Genomic DNA, 20,706 nt, shown 5'->3' on the forward strand with positions numbered 1-20,706 from the left:
GGCCTCAGCTGTTGCTGGGTCTTAAGTAGAAAATGTGTAAGGAACAAAAATACCCCTCCCTGGAGACTGTCAATGGGAAATGGCTCTTCTCCTGAGGCAAGCTCAGTACCGCCCACGTGAAGGCTGTGGGACAAGGTCAGCAAGCTCCTGGGCTTGGAGCTGTCATGCCCCGAGAGCAAGAGGGCAGTGACCAGGGTCCTCAGGCCGTGGAGTGTTGCCTGAGGCCAGGGTGGGCCGTGTTGACCTCTGAGTGGTCTCTGGCGGTGCCTGAGGGGGATGCTGGTTCAGCCTATGCCCCTCAGGAACCTTCACTTGTTTGTAAAACTGAGGAGGATTCACAAAGTGAAATCCTCTATGTGAACTTGAGACCCTTACCCTGGAACAGGGGAGTCTTCAGGTTTCCCTGGGTGGAGAGGGTGGGGGGGCTTTACTTGTGGAATATGAGGGGGCAAGAAAGGAGAAAACCTGAGTTCCAACATGGAGCTTGACCTCATCTGTCTGTACGACTGGTCGTCTCCCCATGAAATGCAAGGTTGAATGGGATCCCATAGCTGCTATGTTGTGTTTCCTCAAGAGGGGCCATGACAAACAGGTGAAGAAGAGTGGACGGGGTGCCCTGCAGCCTACAGAGCTGTTGAATAATAAAGCCCAGCCCATCCCAAACGCTGGCCAGCTGTTGGCAGCCACTAGTGGCCGGTGGGTAGTTCTGTACATTCTGGGCGTGAGGGATTCAACAGAAAAGTGTAACATCATCACAGTGTCTGTTGCCGGAGCATTATGCTTTTGAACAAAACGATAAATTTGCATCTGGCTACTAGAAACCTATTTCATTTTGCATCTTAGATGATGTGTAATGGCAAGACATACAGCATCCCTAACCGGATGGGTAAACGGATGGCAGGCTATATCCAGAAGTTTGAGCCACTCTACCTCGTAAACCAAAAGGCGTTGGATCGCTCTTTACTTCATGTCGCTTAGCTTTTTTGTCAGGACTGGTAGGAGAAGCTGCAGAAGGAGGAAGAGGCAAAAATATGACAGGAGAGAGAGAGAGAGAGTGAGGAATTGCATGCAGAGCACTAAGGAGGCTGTGAGAAACACTGAGTTCATGCTGGGATGGGATGCAAACATCGTATGTCCTGATATCCACTGATTCAAAAAGTAGCTTCCTGGGAACAAACCTAAGCTGGCTGAGGGATCCCACAGGTGAAGGAAGAGCCCCAGGAAAAATGAGACAAGACCTGTGTGCAGTGTACTTTAGCAATTGGTATCATTCTTTGGAGCTACATCTAGGGTACATTTTCTGAGTTCTGCATAAAAGTATTCATAGCATGCATACTTTCCATACTAAGCAAAGTATATAGACCAGAATTTGTTCTTTTTCAGACGTCTCAGGTCAATTTAAGAGTATTTTATAAATTGGAAAAGAAAAAAAAACCCTTTTAATTTTCTGGACCAGTGTCCGGACCACTGACAAGAATCCTAGATAACACTGGCTTTTTGCATCCTGAGGGAAGACCTATAATGCCTCACTTTAGAGTTTGCTTCATGTCTCCATGTATTTCCCTCCCATGTAGTTCATTATCAAGGAGCACTCAAAGGTGAGCAAGCTTTTAGAGGTCTCCATCCAAGGGATACTTGATCTTCTTTGTGCACTAGCAAAGGCCCCTAGAAGACAGCTGATACCAGTACTTCAGCACCCTGGCAGAGGAGAGTAACCGCAGCCAGAAAGGTTAAGGCCCACAGGGACCTGACAGGAAAAAGCAAGAAAGGGGGAGGGTGGCATGGGAGGAATTGGACCAAAAAAGCAAAAGACAAGTCCAGTGTCTGAGCAATCCTTCATTAGAAAAGCTCACCTCTACCTTTTCAAAGAAAGGTTTCCTGAAAAGAGAACTTTGGCTGCATGTATAACAGACATACCAGTGTCAGTAAAAAAGAGTGATTCAGTGGAAAAATGCTTTCGAGTGGCTGCACTGGGTGAATCAGGCAGATGCCCTTCCCAAGACTGTCCTCACGAATGATCACTAGACGAATGGATGAGAGACATGCCACCACGGCGAGGGACCCGTCCAGGAAACGATTTTAGGCGGGCGCCTTTTACCTTTCTGACCTTTGAGGTTAGCAAAGCCCTGCAGAGTAAAGCGCTTCTTGGAAAGTGCAGAGCTTTCTGAGGTAGAGCTAGTGACTGTGTCATCTGTGAAGGAAGAGAAAGGGGCAGTGCAGAGGGCATCTGGGGAGGGCGCACATCTGGTCCCACCGGGCTGTCTCTGGGACGGGGTTTGCTGTGCTGCGGTTGCACTGACGACGAGGAAGAGGGCTGGGAACCCCTGAGCTCTTTACAAATGCTTCTTTGCACCACCGATGGGAGGCTGTTGTGTAATGGCAAGACATACAGCATTCCTATCCCTGACGCGCCCCCTATACCCGGCTCAGTTGCCCGAACACCCACCTTTGCCCTTCTCTGTGGGCTTTGGCAATGACGTTGGGCTCACGTATCCTTCCAGGCTTAGAGGGTCGGTTTTTCTTTCTTCCAACTTTTTGATATTTCTTGTGTTCCCCTTCGAGGGACTAATGACATCAGACACATCGAAAAAGAAATAGTAGGTTGCCTGGTTAGTTTTTCAAAACCCTCCCTGAGGATCTGAGGCATCTAGACATCCCCAAATTCCTATCCAGTCTTTAAACGGTGTGTCTTAACCACGGCAGGATGGCCAAGCACTTCTAGATTGAGCCCAAATGAAACCAAATGAGAACAAAAACCACCTTTCTAGCCATTAAGTAGGAAGTGGTTTTGTTGTTTGTTTCTTTTTGGGGGGGTAGAGGAGGTCTTTCTCTTTTAAAATTATTTTTCTATGGATTATCTATTTAGATCATTTTCTTTTCCATGAACAATTAGAGGTGGCTTATATTAAGAAGCAGGAAAAAAAAAAGGAAATAAGTGAATAAATAAAATAACAAAAGAGAAAAGGCAGAAAGGGTATAATGAAGCCAGTACGAAGGCGGGTACCTGAAATATGCCTCACATCTGTGAGTTGTGGCTCTGAGCCTCTAGCACCTGATGGTCCCTTTCTGAGATGCCACTGCCACTGAAATGTTGGTGATTAACTGTCATCTGGAACAGCCGCACATTGTGCACTGATCATCATGGGAAATAACCCACAGATGGAAAGTAAAGAGAGAGCTGTCAGGGACTGGTCTCTGCCTGGGAGTGGGGCCAGAGACCCAAGTCTTTGAAGCTGACCTGCTGGGACTGACCCAGCAGCCTGTGGTTCCAGAGGAGAAGCACTCCAGGGGGCTTTGGTGCATGTAAGGTAACACCAATGATCAGGAGAGTCAGGTGACAGGGGCCAATTAAACTCGGTGGAATGTGCACATTCCTACTTGTGACTCTTCAAGTATACCTGTCTCTCACCTCGTGTTGGACGATGCTGGCAGAGGTAAGCTCTGGGACTGCTCCAGGGCCCTGTGCTGACTGGCTTCTGCAAAGAGGAAACAAACAAATCGCCCATGATTGGCTGAAGAACTTGAACCTTTACTTCTAGATGCTACTGTATCTCAGCTAAGAATTTCAAGGTTGCTTTGACCATTATGTAAAAATGCCCCTGGAGCAAAAGCTAAGAGAAAATAATGGCCGAAGCCATTCTTACCTCGACAAGCCTGCAGCTGGCTGGTCAGCACTTTCCGAATCTCATTCACCCACGCTGCTTTAATCTCAGGAGTTGGCGCCTAGCCCCCAAAAGAAATGCCAGGAGGTAAGGACTCCCGTTCCCTAAAGACACACGGTTTGGTATTTTATACACACGTGGGTATTTTACTATCGAAACCTCTGAGGACAACCTTAGAAATCAATAATGAGAGCACAGCATGTGAGAAAGGAGAAGGGTGGCACGTCCCCTTGCTTCGGCATTTGCCTCGCGGGCAAGGGCATGATCAGACAGGGCCCAGGGCACTGCAGCACCAGCCAGTGGACTGACCCCCAGAACCAGTCATGGCTGACTCAGCGGGAAAACCCAGTGGCATAAAGTGCTCCTTGCTAGTAAGCTTCTCTGTGCAGCGGCCCTGACATCCTTTTAGGTGATAAGGAGAGCGGGAGTCTGATATCTCACAAGTAGACTCTAACTCCCAGGGTGAAGGAGACTGCTAGCAGCATGAACCACAGCCAGGGCTCTGCCCTGCCTCAATACAGTGTGTGGGGCCTGACGGGCAGGGCCAGGGGGTCAGCTGAGCTCTGAAGACGCTGGGCCCGTGGAAAGCCAGAGCGCTGGCCCACATCCTCGCCTTAGCTCCGTGGGGTTCTTGGGTCTGGCTGTGCTGGCGTGGGTGTTGTGAGCTGTGCACAACTAAGTATAGTGTGCTACGGGGTGGCCACATAGCCCTGGACCCAAACTATCAAGTGGGTCAGAATTTTGAAGGCATCCAGGAGAGCGACATCCCCATTGTGGCGGTCCCCTTCAGAGGACACCTGGGGTCTTGCACCTGGGGCTCACAAATGCACTTAACAGCCCCACCAACTTCCTGCCCTCACCAACGAGGTGAAGATGGGTGAGTGCTCAGAACATACTTCCCACCACGTGTGTAGATAAGGCACAAGCTAGCTATGCTCCCCGTACCATCCAGCTGCACAGGAGCCAGGGCTATGGAAGCCAGAGCCTGTTTTCCTGGAAGGACACTTCTAGCACCCCTAACTTGCAGTGTCTCCTTATACTTTGTCCCGGGTTCAGCTCAGGTTAAAGACAGCCCAGGGCAGCACCCTCAAATGAATAGTGATACTCCTGGCCTCTGGGTGATAAAACATTGTGGAATATTCTAGACACCAGCTCTCACAGGAAGCCTTTCCTTGGCAATCCTAAAGAGACTCGAGGAGTCCTTAACGCCTGGCCGGAAAAAGATCGGGGCCCAACCTGTATGATGTAAACTTCCTCCCTGGCGTTGTACCAGATCTCAAACTTCTTCGCATCACCTTTCACATTCTCTGTTATGCCAACGGCTGTCATCTGTCAGCACAAAGCAGGGAGACAGGTGTTAGCTGGAGTGGGGACTAAGGACACCAGAGATCCCAGACTCCCACATTCAAACGTAACAGGCCTGTGCCAGAAGGTGGATGTCGTGAGCAAGCCTCAGTTACAACTTGGAACAGGTCCCTGATCCTTCTCTTTGGGGCCAGTGCCGGGAAGGTTTGCAGCTGCTGGAAACAGGCCTGACTCACATTTAAGGACTGCTTGTAGCTGTAGGATGGGGCCTTCTCATACCCTTCCCCATTCTCCTCCCTCTTCTTGCAGAAGAGCACGGCCTTCTCGTGTAGGAACAGATGTCGCTGCATGGGCTTGAACCTGGCCAGGTCCTTCACCTTGGCGTGGCCCTTCTTGTGGTCTGTCCAGACGCTGAAAGAACCTTGCATCAGCAGCCTCCCCAAGTCGCTGAGGTTCCCCTAAAACAAAATGACAGGAGCAGCATTTACCCAGAACGAACGTGGGGGGCCCTATGCGCATGTTGCTGAGTGAAAGAAGCCTGTCCAGGAAGGCTGCATCCCCGCTTCCAAATACGGAGACAGTAAACAGATCAGTGGTTTCCAAGAGTTGGAAGGTGTTAGGGTGGGGGGGTGGGGATGAGGGACGAGGATGGGCAGGAAGGGACAAACAGGCAGAGCACAAGGGATTTTTAGGGCAGTGAAACTACTCTGTAAGATACTACGGTATGGACACATGTCACGCATTTATGCAAACCCACAGAATGTATAGCTCCAGAGTGGCCCCTGATGGACTCTGGGTGATGATGATGTGTCAGTGTTGGTTCATCGATTCCAACAAATGTCTCACTCTGGTGGGGAGACTGCTTACTATCTCCATAGTTCTGCCTTTTCCTCAATGTTGATAATGGGGAGGCTGTGAGTGTGGGAGCAGGGGGTACGTGGGAAGTCTCTGTACCTTCCTCTCAATTTGCTGTGAACCTAGAACAGCTCTAAAAATAGTCTATTAATTAAAAGAAACTAAGAATGAGTGCAGAATGGATTTATAGAGGAAAAAAAATTAATAAGTTGACCTGATACAAGGGAAAAGGAGAAATCTGACTTTTAAGCCCACTTGATACACGTCATCAGCCCTTGAACAGCATTAGAGGAAACAGATTCACACCTGTTCCCCGAGTGGAAGGACCAGGAATGAAGAGGTTTTCAGAGATGCACCTCCAAGGGAGTTTTCTCTACCCGTTGATGAGTTCCTGTGCAGGCCTGCCTCAGATGCCCCGAGTCAGACCAGGTTTTGAAGGATTCTAGGTGATATGCATGCACATAGAAGCTCACGGGCACAGTTCTGCACTGGCGACGGGCTGGCCTCAGCCTGCTGTCCATCAGATCCCCCCACCACGCAGGCCTGTTAGGGGGTGGGGACAAAGGTGAATGCGCCCTCTGTGGTCCTTACATCATAGCCTGTGATGGCGATGAGGTGCATGGAGTCGTTCACGGCCTTGAGGATGCCCAGGATGGAGCTCAACGCCTCTTGCAGGTCCTCGGCCCCCTCGCAGCTCTTGCTGTACTTCAACATCTCCTAGGGGCGGAAAGAGAACAAGAATGTGTTCACACAGCCTTCTGGACATGGTCTTCCACGACTCTCTTGAAAGCTGCGGGAATCGAGTGCTCTGTCACAGAAGTGCAGGCCCTGGGTGGCCCCAAACGTGGACCCTCAGGACACACAGTGTGGTTTCCTGTTCAGTAGTCACCAGCAGGAACAGGACCACACACGCACATGGACACACACCCTCAGAGCAGCTCAGAAAGCTGCCCTCCCACCTCCACGAAGCCTCCATACCCCACCCCACAACAGCCCAGATGGATGCTGAAACCTGAGGCATCCCCTGAACTAGACACTCAGCTTGGCAAGTGCAGGACCCTTGAAGAAGCCCCCCGCACCCTGACACACACACACATACACACACACAAGGCAGTGCCCTTGTGTAGCTCTGACCCCGGCAAACTCAGACTGAGTTCCCAGTCTCATGCCTCAACTGGTTACTCCTTCCTTTCAAATATGACACCCAGAACAAACATCTGATTGTTACACACACCCTCTTCAAATTAATTCATTTGCTCACTCTGGCCTGCAGAGCTGCCTCTGCTGGGCCCACAGAGGTGACGGACACAGGTGAGGCCTTGCCAGGAAGACTGGTGTGGGAACGCAGCCCATTGTGGGTGGGAAGACCCTTCGAGTGCATGCTCTGTGGGGTGGGGTTTGCCCATCTGTTTACCTCAGTGTCTCTGTCCCTGCCCCAACAATGGCCAGCACACAGTAGGCCCTCCACAGAAGTCTGTAAAGAGCCAGGCCCTTGCAGAAATGGGAGGAAGGCGGCTCAGAGACCGCAGTGATAAGGGACAGCTGGGGTAGCCAAAACTGGGTGGGTGCATAGCTAGGAAGACATGGCAACACTGAGGGTGGCCACAGGGTGACCAGGTGGGAGCAGGGCCCCAGGGGACGCCCAGCCAGGCATGGCTGCCTGGTGTCTCACCTTGAGCAGTAGCTGGTACTTGGTGATCCTCTGGACTGGCTTCAGCAGGTAGGAGTCCAGACTCAGCTTGTGGTCCAGTTTCTTCTGGCATTCCTACAACCACCAAAACCTCTGGTTTAGACAGTTTTCATTATTCTTTGCTTGAGAGTCAACTAGTAGAACAGGGTATACTCTAAAGGTCCCAAAACGTACCTGGAAAAACGGACAGTCAGAGCACTGTCTCCACAGGCTCTCGGAGCGGGGCTTGTTCTGGCAATACTTCTCATAGATCTGGAACTCTTCCATCTGGACCAGGGACACAGACCATGTCACAATGTGCCTCCGAGGCTACGTCCATTGCAGTGCATGGAGGGCTGACTCTACTCCCAAGTCACACCTCTCCAGGTAGGCCCTGCTGTGCAAGGAAAAACGACGCCTTCCCCCTTATGTCCCCTTGTCCCCTCTGGGGTGGGTTTGACCTCTTCCTGAATCCTGGTTTGCCCCCTCCACCATGTCTCAGGGCTGCATTAATTCTGATACCTCTTTTATACAGATAAGCTCAATAAAGCTGGCTTGGCCATAGGAAGAACAGACTAAAAATAAACACAGGGCCAACACAGACTTTTCTAAAGAAAGAATCTCTAGAGCTTGGACTATACAGTGGTAATCGAACTTGCATGCACGAGAGAACTGCCTGCAGGCTGGTTAAAACAGACTGCTGCCCCCGCCAATGTTCTGATTTAACAGGTCTGGGGTAAGACCTGAGAACCTGCATTTATAACAAGTTCCCAGAAGATTCCGATGCTGCTGGCTAGGGGCCCCACTTTGAGAACCACTGACGTACAGCATGATTGCCCCACCCCAATTCTCAGATAGCACCATCGACAGGAAGCATTATCGACAGCCAAGCTGAGTCAAAACAACAATACTGCTCTTCTTTTTCCCCGCTTCTGCCTCTTCATACCAATTTATTATAACAGTCTCAGCCTCTAGCTTATTTTGTAAAAAGACTTAATTTTACGGCTGTTAGTAAGCTGCATTTTCCATATTGCTAAACTAGCAGTTTATGGAGGTCACCACGAGGATCACCTGGGGTCTTGCGGAGAAGACAGCGGCCTCCTGCATCTGGCAGCCCTTTCCTGCTCCCAAAGCGTCTCTTCAGCGCCCCACCCCCCACACCTGCACCCCCCCTCCCCCCCTCACACCTTAGCTGATTGTCTAGCCCTGGAAGGAGGCAGACATCTACTCTTTGAAAGGGGAAAAATAAGGCTCAGAACACGGATGACTTGTCCAACGTCAGCTAGTGAGTGAGGGAGTCTTAACCAGGACAAGACTAAACACCAGCATCAAAAAGGTTCAGCTTCATCTAACATTTACTATTACAACTTAGATGCTTTATAATTTCGGCATATCTCAAAGCTTGTTTTTAGTTTTTTTCTTTTTCTAATTAGTTATTGGGCTTTAAAAAAATAGTATTCTTTGAGCCCTACCAAAAAGTATTATGTGATCTCAGCAAAACTGGAAACATTGGTACGTTCTAATTTCAGTTGGTTAGATGTATTAGAATTTAAAGTTATTATTATTTTAAGTACCAGTAATTTCAGGAAGTAAGGCATGGGAAAGTATACATTTTTTGAAAAAAACACATACCCTTTCTAGAAAACACCTTCCAACCAGCTCTGGGCAGTCTATGTAGTTTTCTAGCTCCCTCAGGAATATTCTAGACAAAGAAAGTTTGCATTAGGTCATATGATAAACAATCTGAGTAAGATGGCATCTGTAACAAATTAATAACTGTTATTTTCCAGATGACTTTTATTCCTAACTCTGGACAGTTTAGGAGATTTTGTGTGTAAAAATACATAGTCTGATTTCGGGAACCTTCAGTCCATGCCTGTCACTTCCAGGGTCTTGATTGCACCAAACTCTCAGGTTTAAGCAGATGTGGCCCCCATGGACCCCTTTATGTTTCTGGTACTGGCATTCACACAGAATTTAGGACAGCTCCGTTGTTATCAGCATAGACATGGCACAAAGAGGCTATAGGCAGACAGAAAGAAGCATCTCGAGTTCTGGAAGCCTAGCCCCTACAACCCGTCTGCTCTGTCCATTCTCTGCAGATGTAATGGGGATCTTGGTTCTGCCCCCATGACCTCCCCCATGCAGCACTGTCCCTGAGCCATGTACCAGAGTTTTCTTATGTTTCTGATTTGCATTGGTGCCTGCGGGTAAATCCCAACAGGAAGGGAAGCTTCCTGGGGATCAGCTCACTATACTAGTGCTGCAGCCAGGGGTCCGGTATCCAAGGACTGGCCAGAGCCGCCAGGATGCCAAGGGACCAGGTCACCAACTCATTTTAATTCCCAAAGAAGGGCTCCTGTGTGGGGTTCAGCTGCAGAGTTCAGAGGAAGGTGGGGCCCAAGTGCCATGTGGCTGAGCCCCCTGGCCCCGGACAGCACTGGGAGGAGTCAGCCCACAGTTGGCCCTTTTTAAAGGACACACAGGCATTGCCATCCTCTACTTGCCTCCCTTCATACTTATATCTGCCCACTCATCTCCTTTCCCATGAGCTCCTGCAAATTGTGAGGAGGAGCTGAGGGTAAGCAGCCCCGGAAGGACTGAAGCATCAGCTGGCAGCTAATCGCTCTCACAGGAGAGAACAGGCAAGAAAGGAACTTCTGGTTTGCCACCTTTTCCAAGAATGGGCTTGGGAACAAAACTAGCCTTGCTAAGTGGTGTGGCTTTCGGTGCTTTTGGTGCTTCCTCAAAGTGCCAAATGTGCACACTCGGGGGGTGGGGTGAGGACTGGCTTCTGCTGGTCCTAAAGGACAGGGAGAGGCTGGAGGGGCAGGCTGCTCCTCGATGGTCATGCTGACCCACTGTCCACAGGCTGCCTGTTTGTAACTCTCCCCCACCCTCTGTTGAGAGCACTTGCCCTGGGCATATCCCACCAAACTGCTGCTTGGTCTGTGAGCCTCTGTGAGCTTATCCCTCCTCGAGAGAAGGAGGAGGAGATATTCTCCACCCACAAAGCGTGGCCCAGGGGCCATTTTGGTTTCAGCTCCCTGCAGGACCTGCTTAGAGGTGAGACATCACTGAATGAGATCAGAGTTCCACCTGTTATGGAAGTGGTAAATTTCTTCCATGTTTCCAAATAAAACATCCTTCTTGTTTTGAAGGCCTGTTGAAATGAGATGCGTCATTAAAGGATTATCCATCTCAGCCGCGTAGCCCTGTGGAAGAGAAAGAGGGAAATTTTGAACGGCTGCTGACAGACCTTCAGGCTGTTTTAACAGCAGCCCAATACCCCCGGTACAAGCCCAATGTCTGCACGGCTGCCTCGCGGGGCAGGTGATGCTGTCTCAAGTTTAAGAAAGTGAATCCACCTTGTATTTAGTCACTGACCATTTCTAAGATGACCGTCTGCACAAGTACAACAAAATATAATTGAATTACAAACAGCACCAATTTTTTTTGTTGGGGGGTGGTTCCCATCCTTCTCCTTTTTAGCCTTTTCGAAATTCAGGTATAACTTTTATGATGGGGACAAATCTTATGTGTACACCTTGATGAATTATTTATGTGTCTACACTCTTGTAACTATTACCCAGAACAAGATGTAGAATATTCCGGCACCCAAAAGCCCCTCTGCACTCCCAGGAAACAACCCCCAACCCAGGCGGCCCCTGCTTTGACCTCTCTACCCCAGACCACTCTGCTTGTCTTGGACTTCCTACTCAGGAACTGCACGCACTCTGATCTGGCCTCTCCTGCTTGTTGTTATGCTCCTGAGGGTCATGCACGGTTCTGTGCAGTAGCAGCTCCTTTCCTTGCTGTAAATATTGTCCCTGTGCAAATCTATCTAAATCTTTTTGATCCTTGTCATGCTGACAGACACTTGAGTTGTTTTCTGTTATGAGTAAAGCTGCCATAAACCTTCCTTCACATGTTTTTTGGTGGACACAGACCACAGCGGGCGGGGGATGGGGAGTCCAGCCCACGGCGTGCCCCCGGCTGTCCCCCAAGTACAGGCTCACCTCCAGGACACAGAGCAGCTCCTCCACGTAGACCCGTTCCGTGTCAAGGAGCTCGTTCATCACGTGCCTGTGAATGGGTCACACGGACTTATTATCTAGGAGCAGATTCCCTAACCCACTTCCCGGCTTTGGGGCCACCTGCTCAAAATGAGCCCTGATTCCAGAAGCATGCCTTAAGCCTCCCTCTCTTGCAGGTCACAGCTCGAAGTCTCCCTAGCCCTGCAGATGGAGTCCCGACTCCTTCACCGGCTGTCGCTCCTCTTACTCTCAGGAAGAGCCCCTCCAAAGGAGCACCGTCTCCCTTCCTGGGGACAGTCTGCGCCCCTCCTTGAGGCATCATTTTAGCTGCTCCTGTGCCTGCCACCACCTTTTGCACATAGTGGGGTTCAATGATGATGTGTGGAACTACTATGTGCCTGTTATGGAGTCTCAGAAGGGGTGCGGGCTTGCAAACCAGCTGCTCACGTCTCCTTTTAGGGATGAGGACCACCTTTTAACTGCCTACGACCACGCTTCCCATTTTAATACACAGGAACTGGAGCCCAGGGGTTGTTCCTGGGTTGGGAGCATTGAGCAGGTCAGTTCTAACACAACTGTCAGCAATTACCAAGATCTTAGGCTGCAGTTCCAAGAGTCCAAGCTCCCAAATGGGGTGGGGGTGGGGGGTAGGCAGGGGCCTCACCTTCCTCTCACTACCACCAGCTGGAGGTGAGAGCGCTCTTGTCTGGGAGCAGAGTGTGAGCACCGAGGAGAGAATATCCCAGGTAGAGGACTAAGCTGGATGCTGAGGGCTGGGCAGCGTGGGGGCCATTCTGAGTACTGATCTCCGAGCATGCAGATGCAGGAAGGTGACAGGGTACAGGCTACCTTTGTGGAAAGGTAAATGGCCCAGCTCTTCTGGAAGGTAGGGTTCTATGGGGACAGTGATGGCTAACCCTGGGGAGGACGTTGGAAGTGCTTTCCCAGTCAAGCGTAGAGTTCAAAGTTCGTCAGCACTTGCGTGCGGGGACAGACGCAATCCCAGGGCGGACCATGCAGGACACCCACGGCATGTGCCGTGCAAGCAGTCTAAGTGTGCGGGAAGAAGAGCCTCAGCTGGGGTGTGGGAGTGAGAGAGGAGCAGGAGGGGACAGATGGAGAGAGAGCAGTAGCGTCCAGCACGTGGGGCCAGGAGGGCCTGGAAAGGCTCCTGGGCGGTGGGAGGGACCAAGTGCATGGAGGAGGCAAAAAGCTGGGTCAGGGGTGGTTATGTGGCCGACCCTGCACATGTGATCTGAGGGCCAAGGTGGGCCGAATCACGCTTGTCTTCTCATCTGGACTTGGAGAAGGTGAGAACACAAATCATTTCAAACCGCCAAACTCCTCCTGCCTGAGGACCCAGGCGCCAATATGGCTTTTCTAAGGAAAACGTGAATTTCTCTTAGTTTCAGATGTGGATATGCCAAACAGACATGTGAGTGCACTCCACGTCTGCACGTGTGCGGACCTCATGATGCCAGCTTTGCTCGCCCTTTGAGGCTCTGGGGTAGAGGCTGGCATTTTTCACCAACTCTGGCTCATTTATATTCAGACTGTCTTGGCCAAAGGCTAAAATCTGGGTAGGCCGCACTTGTATCTGGACCAGAGCCACTCAGTGGGGCCTGGAAGGGCAGCCCACTCACCTCCGCAAGATGGCCAGGCTCTCCTCCTCGTCCCCTGCGGAGCCGCTCCGGCCCTGCCGGTTCTCACTCATTTCACTCTGGGGAGAGAGGAGCACGCAGTGCATTGAGGTTTCAGAAACGAGAAGGTGCAGCCTAATGTCCTCCTGACTTTGAGGCTTCGGAGTCCAAACTCATTTCCCATCTGGGAACAGATCTAAAACCTGAGGTCCCACAGGACAAGGAGGGAAAGATGGACGTGGCTGGCTGGCCGGCATGTGGGAGAGGGGCTGGGGAGAACCGGGCTGCGTGCCAGCCAAGGAGAGTGAGGTGACCAGGACACAGTGGGTGTGGGGTTGGGGGCGGTGCAGGGTCCCAGCCAGGGGCAGCGGGCTCACCTTGGCCCTCCTGTAGGGCCCCCTCCGGAGTGCACTGCCCTCAGAACTGTTGTTCTCAGAACCCCTCCGGATGCCTGGTTTGGAAAGAAGAGGATGGTGGGTGTAACCTGGCATCTTACTGCCTGGAGAGGGAAAAAACGTGCGTCTGGAGTTTTTTGTTTTTTGTTTTTTTCTTTCAGAGGGAAAAAGCAAGCAGCCCAGAGAAGGGTGAGGAAAGCACAGCAAAGGTAAAGAGGAAAGAAAACGGGTTAGGGGATGAGGTGGGAAGGTAAAAGTGAGCCACCTGGGGCCGGCCCCACTGGAATCAGTACATATCCACAGAAGGGCTCCTAGCTCCCAGCCCCAGGTGTGGGGAAGAGTGGGTTGTAGGGAGGAGGTGGGGGAGGCAACCAGGATGCCTGAGGTCCAGGAGGCCTCCAAGCAGGCCAGAGAATAATGTCTCCTCAAACTCCAAACACTGGGGGCTGGAGTGGCTCTCAGGGGGCTGGCATTTGGAAAAGCCCTGAAGAAACCCTCAGGAGCTGTTCTGCAGCTGGGGAAGAGTATGTTTGGGGACAGGGAAGAATGTCTCGCTCGGCCTTAGAGGACTTCACTGGGGGAGATGCTATGAGGGACCGTGGCTAAATGACTGCCATGCCTGGCGGGCAGCTGAGGCACCGAACACAGCGTTGAGAGGCTTTAACAGTGTTGAGAGGCTTTGGGGCAGAGTTTGGAGCCACGGGTGAGGGACAGTATTTTGGCAACAGGACTGATGATGGGTAGGGAAGAGACTGGAGTCGGGGAAAACAGGCCCAGGAAAGTCCCTCGACAGTTATTCCAGTTCTGAGGACCACATGCTCTTTGCCACAACCACTCAGCTCTGCTGTGCTCAGCATGGAAGCAGCACAGAAGAGAGGAAACGAATTAGCAGGCTGAGCGCCGATAAAACTTTATTCATAAATCAAGTGATGGCCTCTGGACTAGGGCTCACTGTGGAAAGGAAGGAAGGCGTCCCCTGAAGGAGTGAGGCATGCCCGAACATACCTGGGGAGGGGCAGGGTGATTTTGTGAGCGCCTCTGGCCGGGGGGCCACTGGCTGCACGGGCCTCGTCTGCCTGGCTGCCAGCTTCTTCAGGCTCGCCTGTCTCCGGTGAAACATCTCTTCCATGCTCTCTTGTTTCTGGAAGACCTTCTGCACGTGTTTCTGGAGTGACAGGGTATGATGGACTAGTTAGCAAGACCCCTTATAAGTGTCGGCATCCACAAAACAGAACAACCATCAGCACGACCTCCGTTTTAAGTGCTCGTGATGCAGCGCCCATCACCAATGCAGCAATCCCCCACTGGCTCTGCTCGCTGTGGGCGAGGAGGGGTGGGAATCCCACTGCGGAATGAGGGATGCTAAGCCTAGAGGAAAGTCAGCTGGAAGTGGGGACATGCAGCCCTCTCCATGTATCTAAAGGCCACCTACGGAAGGAACAGTACACTTGTGGGTTGCCCTAGGGGATGGGCTGAGGACAGCTGGCTGAGAGTGAGGAGGAGTCCTATTTCAGCATCATATTAAGAGAAGCATGCAGGAAGCAGGGACCATGGAAATGGCTACTTCATCAAGAACATATCCCTCACAGGGAGGGATCCTGCCAGTGGTAGGAATACCACCTTTTGAGAGAGGAGTGAAAATAATTTCTGTATTGCAAGGAAAGTTGAGCCAGATGACCCCTGAACTCGACATCCCTCTCAAATGCCTTGTATCCTCTAAGAATTCTTTCAAATATCACTGGAGTAACTCCCTACCATTCAGGACAGGTGAGCTACAGGTGAAAAAAAGCCCGAGCTGGCATACCATCAGGTCTTGGGTGAGGATGGGTTCGTAGTCCTGGTAAATTTTATTGAGTTCCTGGATCTTATTTTCTGCACCGGTCTCCAAAAACTTCTCAATTTCTTGGAGGGCTGCCTCAGCACCGTCCTGGGACTGGCACTTGTCCACAGGCTGCGAGGCCAGCAGGTAAATCCCCTCATCGCACCATTTCATGGACTGGACACATGAAGCATTGCAGAGAGAGAGAATGGCACTGTTAGAAGCTGTGTCTTGGCTCTCTTCTGGGGCCTGTTAGCTGTCTCACACGCGGTCTGCTGACCACGACACTTCTAGGAATATCTGCAGCACTGCATCGTCCTAGTTCTGCCGTTATGTCCGACGGACTGCCCTGCAGTGAACTCGGTGCTGTACAAAGCCAAGCAAATTGCCCAGGACTGGACTCATTCACATACAGAGAGAGGCAAAGTGCAGTGAGTTAGCTACATGGTAAGTTTCTGGGTCTTTTAAAGAAATCGTTAGTTGTTGCAAATGAATTCTAGAAAACAGACAACTGTGTCAGGACAGGACCACCTGGGCTACAAGGAAGTCATCCAGACAGGAGGGTGTAGGCCAGTTTCAATCAATGACTGTGGTACACCCCTCTCGGAGGGAGCTGGCCATGTGGGTCCGAGAAGAGGGTTTTCCCATCAGGGGCACGGGGTTGGGGGTCCTACCGCCTCTAGGAGGCTGTGCAGCTCCAGCGACTTGTTGAGTAGCCCCCTCCTCTGCCCGACCTCCGCTGCAAACTGGTCGCAGAGGTGCTGGAGCTCGTGGCACTTGGGGCGGATGGAGTCTACGGCATAGTGCTTGTTGTTGATGAGCTGCTCGCCCTCCAGGGATAGGGCGCGGGCCCGCTCCATGGGCACCTGCAGAGAGAACCACCCCGGAAACGCAGCTCGGCTTATGTTCATTACAAGCAAGCAGGGCACTATTTTCTTCGAAGAATCTGTGGATGTTGAGGGTGAGTGTAGGAGCAGGTTGTGGGAGTGGGGGTCAGTGAAGGGTGGGCCAGGCAGCCATCCCTCCACCTGTCGACATCACTTGGGACTGGGGGCTTCTGACAGATGGCAGGAAAGCCCAACTTTTGTGTCTTTCTAAGCAATTTTGGAAGTACCGCTTCACCAGGCTATCTCCCGCCCACACCAGTGCACGAGCTGGTCCTCACACTGGACTTCTCCTCAAAGTTGGTAAGGTCCTTCAGGAGGTGTTCCACATGTGCCAGGCTGTTGCCCACATCTGTGAAGGTCAATATCTTTTGGGCCAACACATCCAAGGTAGATTTAACCTGAAACAGAGGAGAGGGGACAAGAGATCCAGGCCTATGTCAGAAGAGCCACAGGACATGGAGACATGACCAAAACTGAGAATGAAAGGAAGAGGTAAACCTAGATCTCCACTCAGAAAAACAGAACTAGAGGAAACTTCCTCAATTTGATAAAGAGCATCTACAAAAAGCCTACAGGCAACATTATACACACAAACGTTGGTGAAAACAGTGCTTTTCCCCTAAGACTCGGAACAAGGCATGGGTGTCCACTCTCATAACTGTTTTTTCAAGTGGTGCAAACAGCCAGTGCAATAAGGTTAAAAAAAAATATATATAAAAAAAATGGAAAAAGGAAGAAATCGAGCTGTCCCTGTTTACATATGACCTGATCATCTATGTAGCTAATCCCAAAGACTACAAAACAACTCCTAGAATAACTTCTCTCAGCATGGTTTCAAGAGATAAGATAAATATACAAAAATCAATTGTATTTTTATATATAGCAATGAATAAATAAACACCATAACTGAAAATATAATACTATTTATAATTGCTTAAAAAATGAAATCTATAATTAAATCAAACAAAACATGTATTGAATGGATATGCCGAAAGACGCACAACATTGATAAAAAGAAAATCTAAATGGTGAGACATTGTGTTTGCTGATGAAAAGATTCAACATAGTAAAGATGTTGATTCTCCCTCAATTAGAGGTTTAACACAATTCCGATAAAAACAATTTTTTGTAGGTATAAGCAAGATTATTTTAAATTTACATGGAAAGGCAAAGGAACTAGAATAGATGAAATAATTTTAAAAAAAAAGAATAAAGTGGGAGGAATTCATCCACCTGATTTCTATACTTATTATATGGTTATAGTAATCAAGATCACGTGGTGTTGACAGAGGAACAGAATGTGGATCCAGAAATAAACGCCTAAATTTATGTCCAACTGATTTTTGACAAAAGTGGAAAAGCAATCCAATGGAGGAAACATGGCCTTTTCAACAAAAGCTGCGAGAGCAATGAGATATCCAGAGATTTAAAAAATGAACCTCGACCTAATTCTCACATCTTATACAAAAAGTAACTTAAAATGGATCAGGTACTTAAATGTAAAACTATAATCTTTTAGGGAAAAAGCTTAGGGAAATATATTTGGGATCTAGGAGTTAGGATTGATACAAAAAGTATAATCCTTCAAAGGATAAATTGGACTCCATCAAAATTAAAAACTTTGCTCTGTGGAAAAGCCTATTAAAAGGATACAAAGACAAGTGATGGACTGGAAGAAAATATTTTCAAACCTCATATCTGATAAAGGGCTAGTACCTAAAGTATATAAAGAACTCTCAAAACACACCAGTCAAACCAAAACCAAAAACAATTCAGCTATAAAAGGGGAAATAAAAATAGAGACATTGCACTGAAAAGGATACACTGATAACAAATAAGCTCATGGAAAGACATTCAAGGTCATCAGCCATTAGGAAAATACAAAATAGGGCCATAATGAGATATCACCACACACCTGTCAGAATATGTGTGTGAAATAAAAAATACCGCACCAAATGCTGGTGAGGATGTGGGGAGACTGGATCACTCATACCCTGCTGATGGGGATGTAAAATGGTACAGCCATCTGGAGAGAGTTTGGCATTTTCTTAAAAAGCTAAACATGCAACTACCATATGACCCAGCAATTGCACCCCTGAGCATTTGTCTCAGAGACATGACAACTTATGTTCACGCAAAAATCTGTACATAAATGTTTATAACAGCTTTATTCATAATAACAAAAATCTGGGAACAGCCCAGATGCCCCTTAGTGGGTGAATGGTTCAACTGTGGCGTGAACATACCATAGAATACCAACTACTTAGCAATAAAAAGAAACAAACTGCTGGTGCACACAATTCACCTGCATGAATCTCCAGAAGATTAAGCTGAGTAAAAAGAGCCAAACCCAAAAGTTATGTACTGTATGATTCCATTAATGGAATATTCTTGAAATGACAACATTATGGAAATAGAGAACAGACTAGTGGTTGCCAGGCTCTCGGGAGGCGGGGGTGGGATGGAGATGGGTATGTCTGTAAAAGGGAAGCACTGGAGATCCTTGTGGGGACAGAGTGTTCTGCATGTTGACCGTGTCAGGGTCAATATCCTGGCTGTGACCCTGTGCTTTAGTTTGGGAAGATTTTGCCACTGGGAGAAACTGGGTGAAGAATACATGGGATCACTCTGAATTATTTCTTACAACTACACTTGAATCTACAATTATCCCCAAATAAAAAATTTGACTGTCTGAAAAGCCTTCTTCAGTCCCCACAGATATAAGTAATAAGCGACCATCTTTTCCAGGTGCTTCCACGGAGTGCTGGCCACAATGGCTGGCTGGCATTCCTTCTCTGTCTGAGTCAGGGAGACCGCTTCACCTTGCTCCCCGGAGCTGGAGCGCATGCCCCATCTTAACAGTACTCAGTGAAGGCTGCTGAATCAGACCCCGCCTTTTCCAAAAGGTGATATCCACTACTCTTTGGGGAGGACTCGAGCTGGGGGATGGTTTCCCACAGAACTATTCACTGGTCCTCTTTGCCTGGCACTCAGACACTGCCTTATAACCACTTTATCACTGAACTTAAAATGGCCACTTATTTCTTGTGTGCTTATGAGTCCCCCTTCTTGATCAGAGGTGTCTTGAGGACAGGAAAAATGTTGCCCTGGGGTCTATGTTGCCCAGCACCAGGACAAGACCACAGGCAAGTCTCAGTATATGTATTTTGCATAAATAAATGATTAACAGGCTTCTGATGAGTTGGCCTTTTCTGTAATGATCGAACGCAATGACAGTGTCTATCCTGTCTACTATAGCCCTGTCATACTGAATCTAAGATGGGAGTGTATCTTTTATTTTTGTATACTCAGAGCCCATGCCAGGCACACAGTAGGTAGATGCTGGAGGAAAGAACATTCGAATGACCTTAAAGGGAGAATGCAGGCTCCTTGACTAATTGACAAATAATGCAGCAGGAGAAGGAAGTACATGCCAATGAACAGATTTTATATGACCTTTTATATATAATGATTTACTCATCAATCACATGCAAGGTTTAGTCCAATTCGATTTTGTGGCTCCATGTCGCTGGTAGAGATTATTCTGCATTGAGCCACAGTCAACTGAATAACTCAGCTCTTGACGTCAGGGTGATCCATGCCGTCTACTGGCTTCCTGCAGCCAGAGCACCAGGCGTCCAACTATAGGTTCTCTGAACGCTCTGGGCCACTCACCTCTCGGAAATCCTGCTCAAAAAGCCGGAGCTGCAGACACTGTTCAAGTTTTTGCTGATGCTTTGCCCAAAACTCATCGAAGGCAGCCTCGGTTTCATTCAGCTGGGCCAAGAGCCTAGGAAAAGGGAGAGGCTCCTGTGCTGTGTGTGGGAGTGGCATGTGGGGCCTTGGGAAGGACGCCCCCTGCAACATGAAGCAGGGCGGGGGCTCGGTCTCTACGCGGCCTTCCCGAGACCCTTGCCTCCTCTTATCCCGGGCACGGAAGTACAGGATTCACAGGTAGGGGTTTCTTTAGGGCCTAACATGCAAGAGGGAGAGGCATATCAGAAGTGTAGCTGTGGTCTGGTTCCCCTCGGGGTCCCTGATCCCCCATGCAGCATCATGCTGGGACACACTAACACAGTCTCCTGGGGAGGGTGGCTGAATGAGTTGAGTTTGGTAATTTTTAAAAGGCCAAGATGGTAAAGGTTTGAGCTTATTATTTATAACTTCGAGGCAGGGATAAAGGAACTAGCAAGCTGCCACAATGCATGTGTGGGTGAAGAGCTGCTAGCCACCATTCACTATCATGGTTCCCAAATCTGAGAACCCCTATGCGTCAGACACTGTGCCGGACAAGTGTGAACTGATTTGACCCCACGCCCACACTGTCAGGTGTGCTCAGATTAGCCCCATTGTACAGATGAGGAAATTGAGTCTGCGGGGAGTTGACAATGTGCTCCAACCTCCTCTGTTCATGACATCGCATCTACATAGGCACCC

At 49.5% G+C, this 20,706-nt stretch overlaps 1 protein-coding gene across 5 annotated transcripts in view; it reads right to left on the bottom strand.

Annotated features, from left to right (window-relative positions):
* Positions 1-20,706, bottom strand: part of MCF2L (MCF.2 cell line derived transforming sequence like) — a 111,959-nt gene that overhangs the window by 5,516 nt on the left and 85,737 nt on the right. For 4 of the 5 annotated variants that reach the window (XM_015587389.2, XM_025045015.1, XM_025045013.1 and 1 more), the window contains exons 9-26: positions 19,945-20,059; positions 16,548-16,667; positions 16,057-16,248; positions 15,368-15,559; positions 14,569-14,728; positions 13,546-13,619; positions 13,172-13,248; positions 11,511-11,577; positions 10,591-10,706; positions 9,124-9,193; positions 7,687-7,779; positions 7,495-7,587; positions 6,414-6,539; positions 5,204-5,425; positions 4,899-4,991; positions 3,645-3,723; positions 3,410-3,476; positions 2,447-2,565 (exon numbers count right to left, since the gene is read on the bottom strand). In XM_015587389.2, the coding sequence (XP_015442875.1) occupies positions 2,447-2,565; positions 3,410-3,476; positions 3,645-3,723; positions 4,899-4,991; positions 5,204-5,425; positions 6,414-6,539; positions 7,495-7,587; positions 7,687-7,779; positions 9,124-9,193; positions 10,591-10,706; positions 11,511-11,577; positions 13,172-13,248; positions 13,546-13,619; positions 14,569-14,728; positions 15,368-15,559; positions 16,057-16,248; positions 16,548-16,667; positions 19,945-20,059 (2,075 nt within the window). Of the gene's footprint in view, positions 1-930; positions 1,006-2,098; positions 2,192-2,446; positions 2,566-3,409; positions 3,477-3,644; positions 3,724-4,898; positions 4,992-5,203; positions 5,426-6,413; positions 6,540-7,494; positions 7,588-7,686; positions 7,780-9,123; positions 9,194-10,590; positions 10,707-11,510; positions 11,578-13,171; positions 13,249-13,545; positions 13,620-14,568; positions 14,729-15,367; positions 15,560-16,056; positions 16,249-16,547; positions 16,668-19,944; positions 20,060-20,706 lie in introns of all 5 variants that reach the window. The other variant, XM_025045016.1, reaches the window with a different exon arrangement.

Source organism: Pteropus alecto, unplaced genomic scaffold, assembly GCF_000325575.1.
Source record: "Pteropus alecto unplaced genomic scaffold, ASM32557v1 scaffold13, whole genome shotgun sequence".
Taxonomy (NCBI): domain Eukaryota; kingdom Metazoa; phylum Chordata; class Mammalia; order Chiroptera; family Pteropodidae; genus Pteropus; species Pteropus alecto.